This window comes from Eurosta solidaginis, chromosome 3, assembly GCF_040869045.1.
Source record: "Eurosta solidaginis isolate ZX-2024a chromosome 3, ASM4086904v1, whole genome shotgun sequence".
NCBI classification, from domain to species: Eukaryota; Metazoa; Arthropoda; class Insecta; order Diptera; family Tephritidae; genus Eurosta; species Eurosta solidaginis.
In genome coordinates this window covers 187,431,583-187,451,512 of record NC_090321.1, presented here as the reverse complement: position 1 = coordinate 187,451,512, position 19,930 = coordinate 187,431,583, and the positions used below count along the sequence as shown (strand labels likewise).

At 44.6% G+C, this 19,930-nt stretch overlaps 1 protein-coding gene across 1 annotated transcript in view; it reads right to left on the bottom strand.

Moving 5' to 3' along the window:
• Positions 1 to 5,134: 5,134 nt before the first annotated feature.
• The window catches only part of Vps13 (vacuolar protein sorting 13C), a 108,753-nt gene continuing 93,957 nt past the window's right edge, over positions 5,135 to 19,930 (bottom strand). Inside the window, exons 34-36 of the mRNA XM_067774277.1 lie at positions 6,321 to 6,604; positions 6,108 to 6,246; positions 5,135 to 6,046 (exon numbers count right to left, since the gene is read on the bottom strand). Of these exons, the coding sequence (XP_067630378.1) occupies positions 5,840 to 6,046; positions 6,108 to 6,246; positions 6,321 to 6,604 (630 nt within the window). The 3' untranslated portion in view covers positions 5,135 to 5,839. The remainder of the gene's footprint in view (positions 6,047 to 6,107; positions 6,247 to 6,320; positions 6,605 to 19,930) is intronic.

Genomic DNA, 19,930 nt, shown 5'->3' with positions numbered 1-19,930 from the left:
AAAATGAATTTAATGTAATTGCACTAGTAATTAAAAACCAAAAGATATTTAGTACATTCAAAATATTTTCTACACTATATACGAAACCACTAGGCTGTAAGACATATAAGGAGTTGAATCCGAATAATTGTATGCGATGTAAATGTAATCCGGAATAAACGTAAACTCTAGCATCACATGTGAAACTTAGAAATTCTCGATAGAATCCTAAAAATTTAATGCATAAGTTATTAATTAGTATGAATTGTCAATAAATCTAAATTGTAAATGGGAATGCTGAGGTCTCCTTTCTTTTAGAGGGCACCTAAGGTATGCAGGTAAGGGGCCACCGAAAGATTAGGTGCGTCGGTGGCCATGGTTATTTGAGGGTGGGATAAAGCACCGGGCGTCGCAACACCACCCGCGGCGCCCCCTATGTATATTCGGCCCTTTTCTTTTTATTTTTAATTTTTTCAGCTTTTTTGTTATTGTTTGGTTTTTCAGCGGTTTTTTTTGAATTTGATTTTCAGCGTTAGTAACCGGCCATGTCCGGTTCGGTAGTATTTTTTTGCGTCAGTTTTTTTTTGAATTTGAATTTAAAATTTTGGAATGTTAACGGTCTGTCCGTGACATCCGGTTCAGCCGGATGTTGTTTTATTTTGTATTGATAAGCGTTTTGAGTCGGTCTCTGCGCTTCTGCCAGGTTTTTTTTGAATTTGACAGCTGCTCGTTTTGATAGGCATGATAGGAACATTTTTCTGCTTATGGCGCAGGAACAGTAAGGTTGGCAAGGACCCGCCCCAGCCGACAATGACTAGCCACTGTGCACCACTACATCATGCCGACCGCCTTCCTTACTGCTCCATTGTAGATGCGATACCATAACAAGTTTGTGTTTATGTGCGTGTCTATTGGCTCTCCGTCTATCTTTGTCGACCGTAGGATGCATTATATATTGTCGGCAGAAAGCGCTCGCGCATTTTTTCGCATCCGACAGCACCTTATCGCCAAAGGCGATGGAAACTTTGTCTTTGTGCTTAGTCGGATTCGATAGGGACTTTACGGTGGACCAAAGTTTACCTACACCGGTAGAGAGGTTACAACCTCTTAGGTGCTCTTCCCATTTCGCCCGCTTGTGTTCGTCCACAAGCAATCTGATGCGTTGGTTTATATCCCTTATTTGGGGGTCGCCTGGATCAAGCTGTCTTATAAGGACGCGTTCCCTCGCTAAGCTCGCGGCCTCCGCCGGGAAGTGGGGCCGGATTTCGGGAATTCTCCCGGCGGGAATGAAATGTGCCGAGGCGGATTCAATGACCTTACGGGAGGCACGCTCCCCTTGGCGGGCATCAGTCGGGATAGGGAGGGCAGCAAAGCTGCTGTCTGTTGCAGATTTATATTCTTCCCACTTTCCTTTTTTGAAGTTTATGAAAGTGCGTTTTTCGGTGACGATGAAGTCGGCAGTACGCTCGAACGAAATAAGTATGGGCAGGTGGTCGGATGCCAATGTTACCATCGGCTGCCAGTTGACGCAGTTTACGAGTTCTGCGCTCACGATTGAGATATCTGGCGAGCTATGACAGCTTCCTACCATACGTGTGGGGGCGTCTCCGTTTATTGTGCAGAACGTCGTTTCGTCTATTTGATCCGCCAACATCTCACCCCTACTGTCCGCCCGCAAGTTTGAATGCCATAGGTCGTGATGGGCATTGAAATCGCCTAAGATAATGCGATTGTTGCCAGTGAGTAAGGCCTCGATATTAGGGCGGTATCCACTGGGGCAACAGGTGACAGGAGGGATGTAGATGTTGATGATTTCTAGATTTGCATCGCCTGACCGGACAGATAGGCCTTGACGTTCTAAGACATTGTCACTGCGGTCGATGCCAGGATCAAATATATGATATTGCACAGAGTGGTGTATAATAAACGCGAGGCCGCCTCCATTTCCGCTCTCGCGGTCTTTCCTGTGGACATTATAACCAGAGCAGGTCTGCAATGCAGATCTTGCTGTGAGTTTAGTCTCTTGAAGCGCAGCAATGCGGATGTTGTGCCGCTTCATGAAATCGACTATCTCCGTAATCTTCCCAGTTAGTCCATTACAGTTGAACTGCAGAATTCTGAAGTGCATGAGGGGTGACGCCGCCACTCTAGGGGTAAGTGAGGGGTGACTACGCCTAGGTTGTGGAAGGCCAGGACGCAATTGCTGTTGTGGCCTTGGGACTGGGCGCCCTTGGGCAAGCATTGGGGTACCCGGATGATTTGGGTTTGCGACCTGGCAACATGGCGCGATGAAACCCGTCGGGGGGTTGCCGTCGCGGAGACCAGAACATCTAGGAAAGTGGCACCACCCAAGGCAGGAGCTGCATTGAGCGGATGTCGCAAACCTATATATTCTGTGCTGGCAGACGGTGCAAACGGAGGCAGGGACTAAGAGTCTGTTTCCCTGACCTGCACGATTGCTGCCAGAAAAGAGGGGGGGAGAAGAAGACGGCGGCAGGGGCTGATGCTCAGCATTGCTACCAGCTCTACTACGAAGGTAGTAGTCATGAGTGGTATCAGCTGTTTGAGTTGTTGGCGCCGTGGGGCGCGAGCAGCAGCGGGTACTTGTTGTGGCTTGCTGAGCAGCGTAGCTGCTGGAAGGTAGTGGGGATACGCTTAGGCGTAGACTACGGGACGCCCTTGGGCGTGAGCAGCAAGGAGCCACAAAAGATTTATAAAAGTTACGTGGACGTCGGGTTTTGGGATCAAGCCCAGAACAACCTGTCCGATGCAACCATCCCTTGCACGAGACACACTGAACAGAGTATGACCGTCCTAAAAAGATTCTTTTCTGGCAAATGCAGCAAAACCATTTCTCATGACCGGGGTCAGGAGACGGACCCGGATTGGGTTCGATACCTTCCCGGAGTAAGAGAATATGTAGCAGTCCTGCTGCAAGGAGCTGCTGGGAGGATGACAATTTGTGGGACGGACGAAACAAATTAAATGGGGTCACACTGAAATGACAGTCCTTGGTCGGGAAAAATCCCGAGTCGCTCCGGTACATAGAACCGACTGCCTTGGGAAGCGAATCCCAATATCGTATTTGGGAGCGGTTAGGAATTATTTAAGGTTTACTTCGGAACTACTTCCGGAACTTTTCGAGACCGCTCCAAACTTTTCGTTTTCAACTTTTGTTTTTTGGGACTATTTGGGCTCTAATCCAATAATACTTTGTGGTAGTTGCCGAATGTTTTTAGGATAAATTTGAGGCTATTTCAGACTTGTTTTCCGGGCAAAAGATTAAAGAATTACTTGTCTGAAAACTTGGGGTCAAACAGAGGCATTTTCCGTTTTCAGTTTATTTGCAGCGTTTGTTCAAATTAATAAACGTCAAGTTTTTTATTACATATATTTCTGATAACATTTATATTTCTGAATGTTTTGTAAATATTTGTGTAAAAATCGTTTGCTATTTTTCGTAACAGTAAATCGGATATTTAGTATAAATATTTTTGTTTTGTGTATTTCATTATCGCAGCAAACAAAAAATACTTTCCATTAAATGCTTTTTCTCTTTAAACAACATAAGGAAGAGTTAAACAGCTATCTATATTCGCCGAGCTTATACTGTTACTTGGTGCAAAGGTAATGCGAGTCTAAACATGTTTAATTGCGTAGGCTATTTTATTTATATTAAAGTACAGACCAAACCACTGGACCTGCATTTTTATACTCAGCGTGCTTTGCACACAGAGTATATTAACTTTGATTGGATAACGGTTGGTTGTACAGGTATAAAGGAATCGAGATAGATATAGACTTCCATATATCAAAATCATCAGTATCGAAAAAAAATTTGACAGCCATATCCGTCCGTCCGTCTGTCCGTTAACACGATAACTTGAGTAAATATTGAGATATCTTCACGCGGTACGCGAGCTTATCTGGACCCAGAATAGATTGGTATTGAAAATGAGCGAAATCGGATGATAACCACGCCCCCTTTTTATATATATAAAATTTTGGAAAACACAAAAAACCTGATTATTTAGTAAATAATACACCTACAATGTTGAAATTTGACATGTGGACTGATATTGAGACTCTTGATAAAAATATCATAAATCAAAAATGGTTAAACCTATCGTAACAAAATTCGGCAGAGAGGTTTCCTTTTTTATAAGGAATGCTTTGAAGAAAAATTAACGAAATCGGTTAAGGACCACGCCCACTTTTATATAAAAGATTTTTAAAAGGATCGTGGACTAATAAAATAAGCTATATCTTTGCAAGAGCTTTATATCAGTGGTATTTCATTTCCCAAGTGGATTTTTTACAATAAATAGGGAAAACTTCAAATTTTAAAAAATGGGTGTGGCACCGCCCCTTTTATGACTAAGCAATTTTCTGTTTCGGGAGCCATAACTCGAAGAAAAATTAACGGATCGTAATAAAATTGGGTACACAAATTTTTCCTATAGCAGGAAATATTTCTAGAAAAAATGGACGTGATCGGTTAAAGACCACGCTCACTTTTATATAAAAGATTTTTAAAAGGGTCGTAGACGAAAATAATAAGCTATATCTTAGCGAAAAAGAGCTTTGTATCAATAGAATTTTACTTTGTAAATTGAATTATAACATTAAATTGGAAAAGACTAAATTTTTGAAAATGGGTGTGGCACCGCCCCTTTTATGAATAAGCTATTTTCTATGTTTCGGGAGCCATAACTCGAAGAAAAATTAACATATCGTAATGAAATTGTGTACATTTATTTTCCTTATAGCAGAAAATATTTCTAGTAAAAATGGACGAGATCGGTTAAAGACCACGGCAACTTAGATAGAAAACAAGTTTAAAAGGGTCGTAGACTAGAATAAAAAGCTATAACTTAGCAAAAAATAGTTTTGAATCAATGATATTTCACTTATCAAGTTTTATTGTAAGAGGAAATGGGGAGACATGTGTTTTTTTTTAAACGTGCGGTGCCACGTATTATGTAGAAACGTAATTTATCTGAAATGAAATGTGCAATTGAAGCTCACGCTGAGTATATAATGTTCGATTACACCCGAACTTAGACACCTTTACTTGTTATTATGCGCTTTATATCTATTTAATTTTTGGTTCAATCTCTTTTTTAGATAAAATTGTTAACAAAAATAAAAGGTATTATTTGAAATATTTTTTTAATTGCAACAAGTATAACGTTTGCATTTTTATTTATAAAATTCAGTAACAAAATTGTATGACTTAACGCAATTTTAATTAATATATGTACTATATGTATGTATGTAGGTAGGAATATTAATTAATTTGAAAATTTCTTGTAAAAAGTGAAATAAAATTAAATCAGAAAATGCTTGTTATTTAGTATATAAATAAGTTTTGGTTTTATAAAGCAGAAACGAGATAGTCTCGCAATGTAAAACAATACAAAGAGTTGCATTTTTTGTGTATATTTTTTGTAGCTATATCATAGTTTTAAAGGAAGTGTATCATAGTAAGGTTACATATACAAAACTTTTTAATGCATAAATTACTATCTATGTATGTGTAACTGTTAAGAAGAAATATAAATATAATACAAAAATTCAAGTTACATAAAAAGCATATAGGCTAGAATTTAAGAGTACATCTTCAGCTTCGTTATTTATATAAAAAGAAAAAACCTTATCTTAATATACATTATATGTGTAGAATATGTTGAATTCACGTTTATATTATGTGATATATTGGTACGCAATCAATCGTTGTTTTGTATGTATGTATGCATGTAGATCGTTTGTTCTTGCCCAAACATTGTTTTCAAATCTTTTAACCAACTGTTGCTAGATGCTTAATATTTAGCTTTGATGGTATTGTCGGCATTTAATTTTATTGCAATTTCTTATGTTGAGATTCCAATATTTCAATTAAACGATCACGACGCTTTGTATCTTTAACTGGGATTTGCTTGCGCACAACTTCGCTGCTTGAAAACATGCCCATTACCTTTTTGTTTTGCTTTTTCAGTCTAATTTCAACACCCTTTTCGGTTGGTGTGAATGCGTCAATGTTTTCATAACGATATTTCCATTGGACCTTTGAAATAAAAACTTTAAGTTTAATTTTTTCTTCATTGTTTCCATTGCATTCTACTCACCGTATATGTACCGAAAAGATCATTTTTCGTAGCATGTATAATGCGATGATTTGATACGACCAAGTACTCATGATTTGGCATAATTTCTTCGCAATGTATAAAAACATCGGTGGCAGCATATTTGCCTTTTTCGATTTCCCTGTAAAAAAAAAAAATGTTCCACATTATACTTTCTATATAAAACACTTTGTCCTCAATTATGTGCACACATACTTAAATATGCGATTGCCCTCTGCTTCGGCGCGGCAGTAAGGTCGTATCACATTGTCCTGATGTATGTAGCGCGGGGAACGCAAGCGTGAAATTTCGTGTTGACCTTCGGCTATGCGACGCACTGCACCAAAGCTGCCGCTTGCAAAGTCTACAACACCTGCTGTTGGTTGCGCCACAAATCCGATAACTCCTTTGCCCATGCCTTTGAAAAATCCTTCAACACCTTCTTCGCGCGCACCAGCCATTGGTTTGGTGACAACACCGGAAACGCCATCCACAAAGCCCTAGAGAATATTGGACAGAATGTAAATTTAGTTCCAAGGAAAGCATTATGGAATAGTTCCCGAGATGATCCTAAAACCAGTACTGAAGTTACCAGAATAGTTCCGAAATTATCCCTAAAAGCAATACCTAAATTATCCAAACATAGTCCCGAAATAATCCTAAAATTAACGCGAAATAATACTGAACCCCGATTTGAGCCTCAAGTCATCTTAAGCTGATGCCGAAATTATCACTCCAATATGATAACACGATTTCGAAACTTTTCCGAAATATTCCCGAAACCATCAAGGAACCGTTCCGAAGGAGTCCGAAAATAATCTCGAACACAACTCGGAAATGGTCCAATAGTACTTTCCAAATGATCCCGATAATATCCTTAAAACAAATTTGGTCATTATCTGGGGATAGGCCTGATATAATTCCGAATTAAAACAGTTCCGAAATGGTCTTGAAATACTCCAAAATATCCCGTAAACAACTTTGAAATTATCTTGAAATTATCTAGTTCCGAAAACAATTCAGATATGATCTGGAAAGAGCGCCAAAATTATCTCTAAGCACCCCGAAACAACCACAAAATTATACGGCCACAGCCCCTTGTCAGAAAGGTATCCGAAATAACCTAGTAAACAATCCTAAAATGATAAAGATACAGTGGCTAAGTTGTTTCTTCGAGTTATGGCTCCCGAAACATAGAAAATTGCATAGTCATAAAAGGGGCGGTGCCACGCCCATTTTTTAAAATTTGAAGTTTTTCCTATTTATTGTTATAAATCCGCCTGGGAAATGAAATACCATTGATATAAAGCTCTTTTTTGGAAAGATATAGCTTATTTTATTCATCCACGGCACTTTTAAAAATCTTTTACATAAAAGTGGGCGTGGTCCTTAACCGATTTCGTAAATTTTTCTTCAAAGCATTCCTTATAGTAAAGGCAACCTCTCTGCTGAATTTTGTTACGATAGGTTTAACGATTTTTGATTTATGATTAACTAGCCTTTACCCGCGGCCCCGTCCGCAAGGAGAAAATGAAATATGTGGGCTATTCACGTTAGCCTGCTTATCAAATTATCTGTTTAAAATTTTGTTCCTGGGTAATGCCTTTTATATTTGTATTTGAGTAAAAAAAGAACTAAATGAGCTGTTAACCTGATAGGATCCCCAAATGATCCCCAAATTATCCATAGAAAGCTACGAAATGACCCCGACGCTAGCGCGGACGGATCTCTAAAACCATCCAGAAATGCCCCCGAAGGGTCTTCAAAAGTTCCCGGAATAGACCCAAAAAAACCCGAAATGACAACGACACGATTCTAGACTTATCCAGAGATACCCAAATGATACCGAAATAGTCCCGACAAAGTCCCGAAATGACCCTGACGGGCTCCCGGACGGATCTCAAAAACCATCCAGAAAATATCCAGGAAGGGTTCCTAAATAATCCCGACATAAGCCACAAAAAGATTCGAAATTACCCCGAGGGGATCCACGACGTATCGCGAAAACCATACAGAAATGATTCCGGAAGGATCCCAAAATGATCCCGAAATAGTCCGGAAATGACCTAGATGGGATCCCGCACAGATCCAGAAATGATCCCGGATGGGTCCAAAAACTATCCCGGAAAAGTAACAAAAAATCCCGAAATGGCTCCTACGGCATCCCGGACGGATCCAGAAATGATCTCGGAAGGGTCCCCAAATGATCCCAAAATGGTCCCGAAATGACCCTGATGGATCCGGCAAACTATCAAGAAATTATGCTGGAAGGGTCCCCAAATGATCCCGAAATAAAACAGAAAAAGTCACGAAACGACCCCTAGAGGATCCCCAAATGATCCCGTATTAGCCCCGAAAAGGTGCCGAAATAACCCCGACGGGATCCCGGATAAATCCCGAAAACCATCCAGAAATGATGCCGGAAGGGATCCCAAAAATCATCCAGAAGTGATGCCGGAAAAGTCCTCAAATGATCACCTAATAGTCCCGAAATGACCCTTAAGGGATCCTGAACGGATCCCGTAAGCCATCCACAAATGATCCCGATATAGTCCCGAAGAAGTCCCGAAATGACCCTGACGGGATCTCGAACGCATCTCTAAATGACCCTGAGGGGATCCCGGACAGATCCCAAAATTCATCCAGAAATGATCTTGGGAGGGACCCCAAATGATCCCGAAAAATTCCTGCAATGATTCCGACGGGATCCTGAACGGATACCGAAAACCATCCCGAAGTGATGCCGGAAAGGTCCTCAAATGATCACCTAATAGTCCCAAAATGACCCTGACGGCATCCCGGACTGATCCGGGACTTTGGGAAGGTCCCAAAATGATCCCGAAATAGTCTCGCAAAAGTCCAGAAATTACCCTGACGGATTCCCGGACGAATCCTGAAAGCCATCCTTAAATGATCCCGAAAAAGTCCCGAAATGACCCTGACGTGACTCCGAAAACTATCCAGAAATGATGCCAGAAAGGTCCTCAAATGATCTCCTAATAGTTCCGAAAAGACCCTGACGGGATCCCGAACGGATCCCGACAACTATCTAGAAATGATGCCGAAAGGGCCCGCAAATGATCCCGTATTAGTCGAGAAAAAGTCCCGAAATGACCCCGACGGGATGCCGGACGAATCCCAAAAACCATCCAGAAATGATGCAGGAAGGGACCCCAAATGATCCCGAAAAAGTCCCGACGGGATACTGAACGGATACCGAAAACCATGCAGAAGTGATGCCGGAAAGGTCCTCAAATGATCACCTAATAGTCCCAAAATGGCCCTGACGGCATCCCGGACAGATCCCGACATCCATCCAGAAATGATCTTGGGAGGGTCCCAAAATGATCCCGAAATAGTCTCGGAAAAGTCCAGAAATTACCCTGACGGGATCCCAGACGAATCCTGAAAGCCATCCTTAAATGTTGCCGAAAAAGTCCCGAAATGGCCCTGATGGGACCCCGAAAGGATCCCAAAAACTATCCAGAAATGATGCCGGAAAGGCTCCGAAAAGACCCTGACGGGATTCCGAACGGATCCCGACAACTATCCAGAAATGATACCGAATGGGCCCGCAAATTATCCCGTATTAGTCGAGAAAAAGTCCCGAAATGACCACGACGGGATGCCGGACGAATCCCAAAAACCATCCAGAAATGATGCCGGAAAGGACCCCAAATGATCCCGAAAAAGTTCCGACGGGATCCTGAACGGATACCGAAAACCATGCAGAAGTGATGCCGGAAAGGTCCTCAAATGATCACCTAATAGTCCCAATATGACCCTGACGGCATCCCGGACAGATCCCGAAATCCATTCAGAAATGACCTTGGGAGGGTCCCAAAATGATCCCGAAATAGTCTCGGAAAAGTCCAGAAATTACCCTGACGGGTTCCCGGACGAATCCTGAAAACCATCCTTAAATGATCCCGAAAAAAGTCCCGAAATGACCCTGACGGGATCCCGAAAAGATTCCGAAAACTATCCAGAAATGATGCCGGAAAGGTCCTCAAATGATCCCCTAATAGTCCCGAAATGACCGTGACGGGATCCCGAAAGGATCCTGACAACTATCCAGAAATGATGCCGAAAGGGTCCGCAAATGATCCCGTATTAGTCGAGAAAAAGTCCCGAAATGACCCTGACGGGATGCCGGACGAATCCCAAAAACCATCCAGAAATGATGCCGGTAGGTATCCCAAATAATCCCGAAATAGTCCCGAAATGACCTCGTCGGCATCCCGGACGGATCCCGAAAATTATCCAGAAATTATGCCGGAAAGGTCCCCAAATTATCCCCTAATAGTCCCGAAATTACCCTGATGGGATCACGGAAGAATCCCGAAAACCATCCAGAAATGATGCAGAAAGGGTTCCCAAATGATCCCGTATTAGTCGCGAAAAAGTCCCGAAATGACCCCGACGGGATCCCGGACGGATCCCGAAAACCATCCAGAAATGATGCCGGAAGAGCCCCCAAATGATCCCGAAAAAGTCCCCAAATGACCCCGACGAGATCCCGGACGAATCCCGAAAACCATCCAGAAATGATGCCGGAAGAGCCCCCCAAATGATCCCGAAAAAGTCCCCAAATACCCCCGAAGATATCCCGGACGGATCCCGAAAACCATCCAGAAATGATGCCGAAAGGGTTCTCAAATGACCCCGTATTACTCGCGAAAAAGGCCCGAAATGACCCCGACGGGATCCCGAAAACCATACAGAAATGATGCCGGAAGAGCCCCCAAATGATCCCGAAAAAGTCCCCAAATGACCCCGACGAAATCCCGGACGGATCCCGATAACCATCCAGAAATGATGCCGGAAGAGCCCCAAATTACCCCGACGAGATCCCGGACGGATCCCGAAAACCATACAGAAATGATGCCGAAAGGGTCCCCAAAAGATCCCGTATTAGTCGCGAAAAAGTCCCGAAATGACCCCGATGGGATGCCGGACGAATCCCGAAGACCATCCAGAAATGATGCCTAAAGGGTCCCAAAATAACCCCGAAAAAGTCCCGTAATGATCCCGGAAACCATCAAGAATTTATCTCTCGAAGGTATGCAAATGATCCCGAAAGTACCCCGACGGGATCCCGGACGGATCCCGAAAACCATCCAGAAATGATGCCGGAAGGGTCCCCAAATGATCGCGAAATAGTCCCGAAGTGATTCCGGAATAGTCCCGAAAATGTCCCAAAATAACCCCGACGGGATCCCGGACGTATCCCGAAACTATACAGAAAAGATCCCGGAAGGGTCCCAAAATGATGCGGAAATAGTCCCGAAAAAGTTTCGAAATTACCCCGGCGGGATCCCGGACCGATCCCGAAAACCATCCAGAAATGATCCCGGAAGGATCTCGATATGACCCTTACGGGATTACAAATAAGGTGAAGCTAATTATAAACTGTATGTGCCAGATACCAAAAACTATTGATTTAGGAGAAAATTTATATTGAGTTATAACAATTTATAGATTTTGCACCAGAGGGGGTGATAAAGGGGGGGGGGGGGGGGGGGGGGGGGGAAGCGGAGGGTGTCACTGCTCACTTTGTAAGCCCTCGACTTATTTGACCCATTGAGTCTGTGATATTGGTGAAGGCCAGTATACGTAAAGTTATTATGTGTAAAAATTCTTAAAAAGTAATTGCTCGAAGGGGTCGTGGGACCCCCACCCCTCTTTCCATGTTCGAAAAAAATTTCGCTAGTAGACTACTGTCTGTGTCCCAAATTTCATCAAAATCCGTGTAGCCATTCTGGGATGATTCAGTCGCAAAGACGAAAAAATATAATAATTAAATTATAACTGTTCCTAGGGGGCGGAGACCACGCCCCTTTTGAAAAATATATAGCTAGTAGATCCTTCTAGACTATTGGCTATATGTGTGCAAAATTTCATCCAAATCGGTCCAGCCGTTCTTGCGTGATTGAGTCACAAAGACAAACGTCTGGACAAACATCCAAACATCCAAACTTTCCCATTTATAATATACTAGCCTTTACCCGCGGCCCCGTCCGCAAGGAGAAAATAAAATATATGTGCTATTCACGTTAGCCTGCTTATCAAGTTGTCTGTTTAAAAATTTTTTCTGTCAATATATTTTATTTTTTAATACAGTAAAAAAAAGAACTAACTGAGCTGATGGGCACGCTTACATGAATAGTACAATACACTTTTTTCGAATTAAAAAAAATACATTTTGTTTCTAAGTTAAATTAATTGATATGACAGGGGTGAAAGAATTACTACTCACAGAACAAAGGAGTGAAACTACAATTAGCTAAAACCAAAAAGAAGTTTTCAAATGAAAGCAGTGTTGCTTTTTCGGGTATTTAGTTGGTTAAAATATTACAAAAATTTTAATTATAGTTGTAATAGTTCGTTACAGGATTCATTTAAAAATAGAACGAAAAAGCTGTGATATATTAAAGATAAAACATACCGAATTTTAATTACGAATAATTTGCCGTAAATCCACGGCATGTGTGCTGAATTACCGGTTTCGAAGAGACCTAAAATGATCCCGGAAGTGTCCCTAAATGACACCAAATAGTCACGAAATGATGCCGACGGGATCCTGGACAAATCTCGAAAACTATCCAGAAATGATGCCGGAAGGGTCCCAAAATAATCCCGAAGTAGTCACGAAAAGTCCCGAAATGACCCTGACGGGATCCCGGACGGATCCCGAAAACCATCCAGATTTGATTCCTGAATGGTCCGCAAATGATCCCGATATAGTCCGAAAAAACTCTGACGGGATCCCGGAGAAATCCCGAAAATCGCCCAGAAATTATCCCGGAGGAGTCCCAAAATGATTCCGAAATAGTAGTCACGAAAAAGGCCCGAAATGACCCTGACGGGATCCCGAAAACCATCCATAAATGACTCTGGAGGGATCCCCAAATGATCCCGGAAAAGTCCACAAACCATCCAGAATTGATCTCTGAAGGTTCCGCAAATGATCCCGAAATAGTCCCGAAAGTCACGAAAAACTCAGACCCATCCCGAAAATCATGAAGAAATTATCCTGGAAGGGTCCCAAAATTACCCCGAAATAACTCCGACGGGATCCCGGACAGATCCCAAAAATCATCCAGAACTGAGCTCTGAAACGTCCGCAAATAATCCAGAAATATTGCGGAAAAAGTCCCGAAAAAACTCCGTCGGGATCCCGGACAGATCCCGAAAATCACCCAGAAATTATGCCGGAGGGGTCCCAAAATGATTCCGAAATAGTCCCGAAATGACCTTGAGGGGATCCCAGACCGATACCGAAAACCATCCAGAATTGATCTCTAAAGGGTCCGCAATTTATCCCAGATAAAGTCGCGAAAAAACTACGAAGGGATCCCGAACAGATCCCGAAAATCATAGAGAAATTATCCCGGAAGGGTCCCAAAATGATCCCGAAATAGTCCCGAAAAGGCGCGAAATAACCCTGACGGGATCCCGGACGGATCCCGAAAACCACCCAGAAATGATCTTTAAGGGGAACTGACCCCGAAATAGTCGTGAAAAAGTCCCGAAATTACCCCGACGGGATCCCGAAAACCATCCAGAAATTATCCCTGAAGGATCCCCAAATGATCCAAGAACAGTCTCGAAATTCCCAGACATTTTCCCGAAAAAGTAAAAAAATAAACCCGACGGGATCTCGGACAGATCCCGAAATGATGCCGGATGGGACCCCAAATGATCCCGAAAAATTCCCGAAATTCCCCCGATGGGATCCCGGACGGATCCCGGATAATCCCGAAATGATGCCGGTTGGTACCCCAAAATGATCCCGAAATAGGCCAGAAATGACCCCGTCGGGATCCCGGACGGATCCCCAAAAGTATACAGAAATGATGCTGGAAGGTGAAATGATCCCCTTAAAGAAAGATGAAAAATGAAATGATCCCCTTACAGTTCCGAAATGATCCTGACGGGATTCCCGACGGATCCCGGAAACTATCCAGAAATGATGCCGGAAAGGTTCCCAAGTTATCCCCAAATAGTCCCGAAATTACCCTGACGGTATCCCGGACGGATCACGAAAACCATACGGAAATGATGGCGAAAGGGTCCCCAAATGATCCCGCATTAGTCGCGGGTTCCGAAATGACCCTGACGGGATCCCCGAAGGATCCCGGAAACTATCCAGAAATGATGCCGGAAAGGCTCCCAAGTTATCCCCAAATAGTCCCGAAATTACCCTGACGGTATCCCGGACGGATAACGAAAACCATCTAGAAAAGTGGCCCGAAGATACCCCAAATGATCCCGAAAAAGTCCTGAAATGATCCAGACGGGATCCCGGACGAATCCCGAAAACTATCCATCTAGGTACCCCAAATGATCCCGAAATAGTCCCGAAATGACCCCGCCGGGATCACGGGCGGATCCCGAAAAAGTCCTGAAATGACCCCGACGGGATCCCGTACGGATCCCGAAAATCATCCAGAAATGATGAAGGTAGGTACCCAAATGATCCCGAAATAGTCCCGAAATGATCCCGACGGGATCCCGAAAACCAACCAGAAATGATGCCGGTAGGTACCCCAAATGGTCCCGATATGACCCCGTCGGGATTCCGAACGGATCCCTAAAACTATCCAGAAATGATGCCGGAAAGGTCCCCAAATAACCCCCTAATAGTCCCGAAATTACGCCGACGGAATCCCGGACGGATCCGGAAACCATCCAGAAATGATGCCGGAGGAGACCCCAAATGATCCCGCTAAAGTCCCAAAATGACCCCGACAGGGTCCCGGACGGATCCCGTAAACCATCCAGAAATGATGCCGGTAGGTACCCCAAATGGTCCAGAAATGATGCCGAAAGGGTCCCCAAATGATCCTGTATTAGTCGAGAAAAAGTTCCGAAATGACTCCGACGGGATCCCGGACGGATCCCGAAAACCATCTAGAATTGATGCCGGAAGGTACCCCAAATGATGCCGAAATAGTCCCGAAATGACATCGACGGGATCCCGGGCGGATCCCGAAAGCCATCTAGAAATGATGCCGGAAGAGACCCCAAATGATCCCGCAAAGGTCCCAAAATGACCCCGACAGGATCCCGGACGGATCTCGTAAACCATCCAGAAATGATGCCGGAAGAGACCCCAAATGATCCCGAAAAAGTCCCAAAATGACCCCGACAGGATCCCGGACGGATCCCGAAAACCATCCAGAAATGATGCCGGGAGAGACCCCAAATGATCCCGCAAAAGTCCCAAAATGACCCCGACAGGATCCCGGACGAATCCCGTAAACCATCCAGAAATGATGCCGGAAGAGAACCCAAATGATCCCGCAAAAGGCCCAAAATGACCCCGACAGGATCCCGGACGGATCCCGTAAACCATCCAGAAATGATGCTGGGAGAGACCCCAAATGATCCCGCAAAAGTCCCAAAATGACCCCGACAGGGTCCCGGACGGATCCCGTAAACCATCCAGAAATGATGCCGGAAGAGACCCCAAATGATCCCGCAAAAGTCCCAAAATGACCCCGACAGGATCCCGGACGGATCCCGTAAACCATCCAGAAATGATGTCGGAAGAGACCCCAAATGATCCCGCAAAAGTCCCAAAATTACCCCGACAGGATCCCGGACGGATCCCGAAAACCATCCAGAAATGATGCCGGGAGAGACCCCAAATGATCCCGCAAAAGTCCCAAAATGACCCCGACAGGATCCCGGACGGATCCCGTAAACCATCCAGAAATGATGCCGGAGGAGACCCCAAATGATCCCGCTAAAGTCCCAAAATGACCCCGACAGGGTCCCGGACGGATCCCGTAAACCATCCAGAAATGATGCCGGAAGAGACGCCAAATGATCCCGCAAAAGTCCCAAAATGACCCCGACAGGATCCCGGACGGATCCCGTAAACCATCCAGAAATGATGCCGGAAGAGACCCCAAATGATCCCGCAAAAGTCCCAAAATGACCCCGACAGGATCCCGGACGGATCCCGTAAACCATCCAGAAATGATGCCGGAAGAGACTCCAAATGATCCCGCAAAAGTCCCAAAATGACCCCGACAGGATTCCGGACGGATCCCGTAAACTATCCAGAAATGATGCCGGAGGAGACCCCAAATGATCCCGCAAGTCTCAAAATGACCCCGACAGGATCCCGGACGGATCCCGAAAACCATCCAGAAATGATGCTGGAAGAGACCCCAAATGATCCCGCAAAAGTCCCAAAATGACCCCGACAGGATCTCGGACGGATTCCGTAAACCATCCAGAAATGATGCCGGAAGAGACCCCAAATGATCCCGCAAAAGTCCCAAAATGACGCCGACGGGATCCCGGACGGATCCCGTAAACCATCCAGAAATGATGCCGAAAGGTTCCCCAAATGATCCTGTATTAGTCGAGAAAAAGTTCCGAAATGACCCCGACGGGATCCCGGATGGATCCCGAAAACCATCTAGAAATGATGCCGGAAGGTACCCCAAATGATGCCGTAATAGTTCCGAAATGACATCGACGGGATCCCGGACGGATCCCGAAAACCATCCAGAAATGATGCCGGAAGAGACCCCAAATGATCCCGCAAAAGTCCCAAAATGACCCCGACAGGATCCCGGACGGATCCCGAAAACCATCCAGAAATGATGCCGGAAGATACCCCTAATGATCCCGAAATAGCCCCGAAATGGTCCCGACGGGATCCCGGACGGATCCCTAAAACCATCCAGGAATGATTACGGAAAGGACCCAAACTGACCCCGAAAAAGTCCCGTAATGATCCCGGAAACCATCAAGAATTTATCTCTTGAAGGTACGCAAATGATCCCGAAAGTACCCCGACGGGATCCCGGACGGATCCCGAAAACCATCCAGAAATGATGCCGGAAGGGTCCCCAAATGATCGCGAAATAGTCCCGAAATGATTCCGGAATAGTCCCGAAAATGTCCCAAAATAACCCCGACGGGATCCCGGACGGATCCCGAAAACTATACAGAAATGATCCCGGAAGGGTCCCAAAATGATCCCGAAATAGTCCCAAAAAAGTCCCGAAATTACCCCGGCGTAATCCCGGACCGATCCCGAAAACCATCCAGAAATGATCCCGGAGGGTCTCGATATGACCCTTACGGGATTACAAATAAGGTGAAGCTAATTATAAAACCATGTTCATAAGGCAGCAGGCGCATTGGAGCGAATAAAAAGTTACATAGAAACATACAGGTAAAGCTAATAAAAGCGTGCTAATAAAAACAATTGATGGAGGGCGGATGGCGGGAGTAGAGGAGAGGACCACTGATCGTTCCTCCAAAATTGTCTAGATCTCGTTCTGTATGTACCAGATACCAAAAACTATTGATTTAGGAGAAAATTTATATTGAGTTATAACAATTTATAGATTTTACACCAGAGGGTGGATAAAGGAGGGGGGGGGGGGCGGAGGGTGTCACTGCTTACTTTGTAAGCCCTCGACTTATTTGACCCCTTGAGTCTGTGATATTGGTGAAGGCCAGTATACGTAAAGTTATAATGTGTAAAAATTATTAAAAATATTTGCTAGAAGGGGTCGTGGGACCCCCACCCCTCTTTCCATGTTCGAAAAAAATTTCGCTAGTAGACTACTGTCTGTGTTCCAAATTTCATCAAAATCCGTGTAGCAATTCTGGCGTGATTCAGTCGCAAAGACGAAAAAATATAATAATTAAATTATAACTGTTCCTAGGGGGCGGAGACCACGCCCCTTTTGAAAAATATATAGCTAGTAGATCCTTCTAGACTATTGGCTATATGTGTGCAAAATTTCATCCAAATCGGTCCAGCCGTTCTTGCGTGATTGAGTCACAAAGACAAACGTCTGGACAAACATCCAAACATCCAAACATCTTCACATCCAAACTTTGCCATTTATAATATATACTAGCCTTTACCCGCGGCCCCGTCCGCAAGGAGAAATTTAAATATATGGGCTATTCGCGTTAGCCTACTTATCAAGTTATCTGTTTAAAAATTTTTTTTTTTGTCTAATACATTTTATTTTTGTAATTGAGTAAAAAAAAAGAACTAAATGAGTTGATAACCTGATAGCATCCCAAATGATCCCGAAATTATCCAGAAAAAGCTACGAAATGACCCCCAGCTATCGCGGACGGATCCCGAAAACCATCCAGAAATGCCCCGGAAGGGTCTCCAAAAGTTCCCGGAATAGTCCCAAAAAAAACAGAAATGACAACTACACGATTCTAGACGTATCCAGGGAACCACACAGAAATGATCCCTGAAGGTGTTCCAAAATGATCCCGAAAAGGTTCCGAAATGACCATGACGGGCTCCCGGGCGGATCTCAAAAACCATCCAGAAAATATCCAGGAAGGGTCCCTAAATTATCCCGACATACTCCAGAAAAGTTCCGAAATGGCTCCGAGGGGATCCACGACGGATCGCGAAAACTATACAGAAATGAACCCGGAAGGGTCCCAAATTGATCCCGAAATAGTCCGGAAATGACCCAAATGGGATCCCGCACAGATCCAGAAACGATCCCGGAAGGGTCCAAAAACTATCCCGGAAAAGTAACAAAAAATCCCGAAATAGCTCCTACGGCATCGCGGACGGATCCAGAAATGATCTCGGAAGGGTCCCCAAATGATCCCAAAATGGTCCCGAAATGACCCTGATGGATCCGGCAAACCATCAAGAAATTATGCCGGAAGGGTCCCCAAATGATCCCGAAATAATACAGAAAAATGCACGAAACGACCCCTAGAGGATCCCCAAATGATCCCGTATTAGCCCCGAAAAGGTCCCGTAATAACCCCGACGGGATCCCGAGCAAATCCCGAAAACCATCCAGAAATAATGCCGGAAGGGATCCCAAATTATTCCGACAAAGTCCCGCATTGATTCCGACGGCATCCCGAACGGATACCGAAAATCATCCAGAAGTGATGCCGGAAAGGTCCTCAAATGATCACCTGATAGTCCCGAAATTAGCCTTAAGGGGCCCTTTACGGATCCCGTAAACCATCCAGAAATGATCCCGTATTAGTCGAGAAAAAGTCCCGAAATGACCTCGACGGGATCCCGGACGAATCCCAAAAACCATTCAGAAATGATGCCGGTAGGTATCCCAAATGATCCCGAAATAGTCCCGAAATGACCTCGTCGGCATCCCGGACGGATCCCGAAAGTTATCCAGAAATGATGCCGGAAAGGTCCCCAAATGATCCCCTAATAGTCCCGATATTACCCTGATTGGATCCCGGATGGATCCCGAAAACCATTCCGAAAGGGTTCCCAAATGATCCCGTATTAGTCGCGAAAAAGTCCCGAAATGACCCCGACGTGATCCCGGAAGGATCCCGAAAACCATCCAGAAATGATGCCGAAAGGGTTCCCAAATGATCCCGTATTAGCCGCGAAAAAGTCCCGAAATGACCCCGACGGGATCCCGGACGGATCCCGAAAACCATCCAGAAATGATGCCGGAAGAGCCCCCAAATGATCCCGAAAAAGTCCCCAAATGATCCCGACGAGATCCCGGACGGATCCCGAAAACCATCCAGAAATGATGCCGGAAGAGCCCCCAAATGATCCCGAAAAAGTCCCCAAATGACCCCGACGAGATCCGAGACGGATTCCGAAAACCATCCAGAAATGATGCCGAAAGGGTTCCCAAATGAACCGGTATTAGTCGCGAAAAAGTCCCGAAATGACCCCGACGGGATACCGGACGGATCCCGAAAACGATCCAGAAATGATGCCGGAAGAGCCCCCAAATGATCCCGAAAAAGTCCCCAAATGACCCCGACGAGATCTCGGACGGATCCCGAAAACCATCCAGAAATGA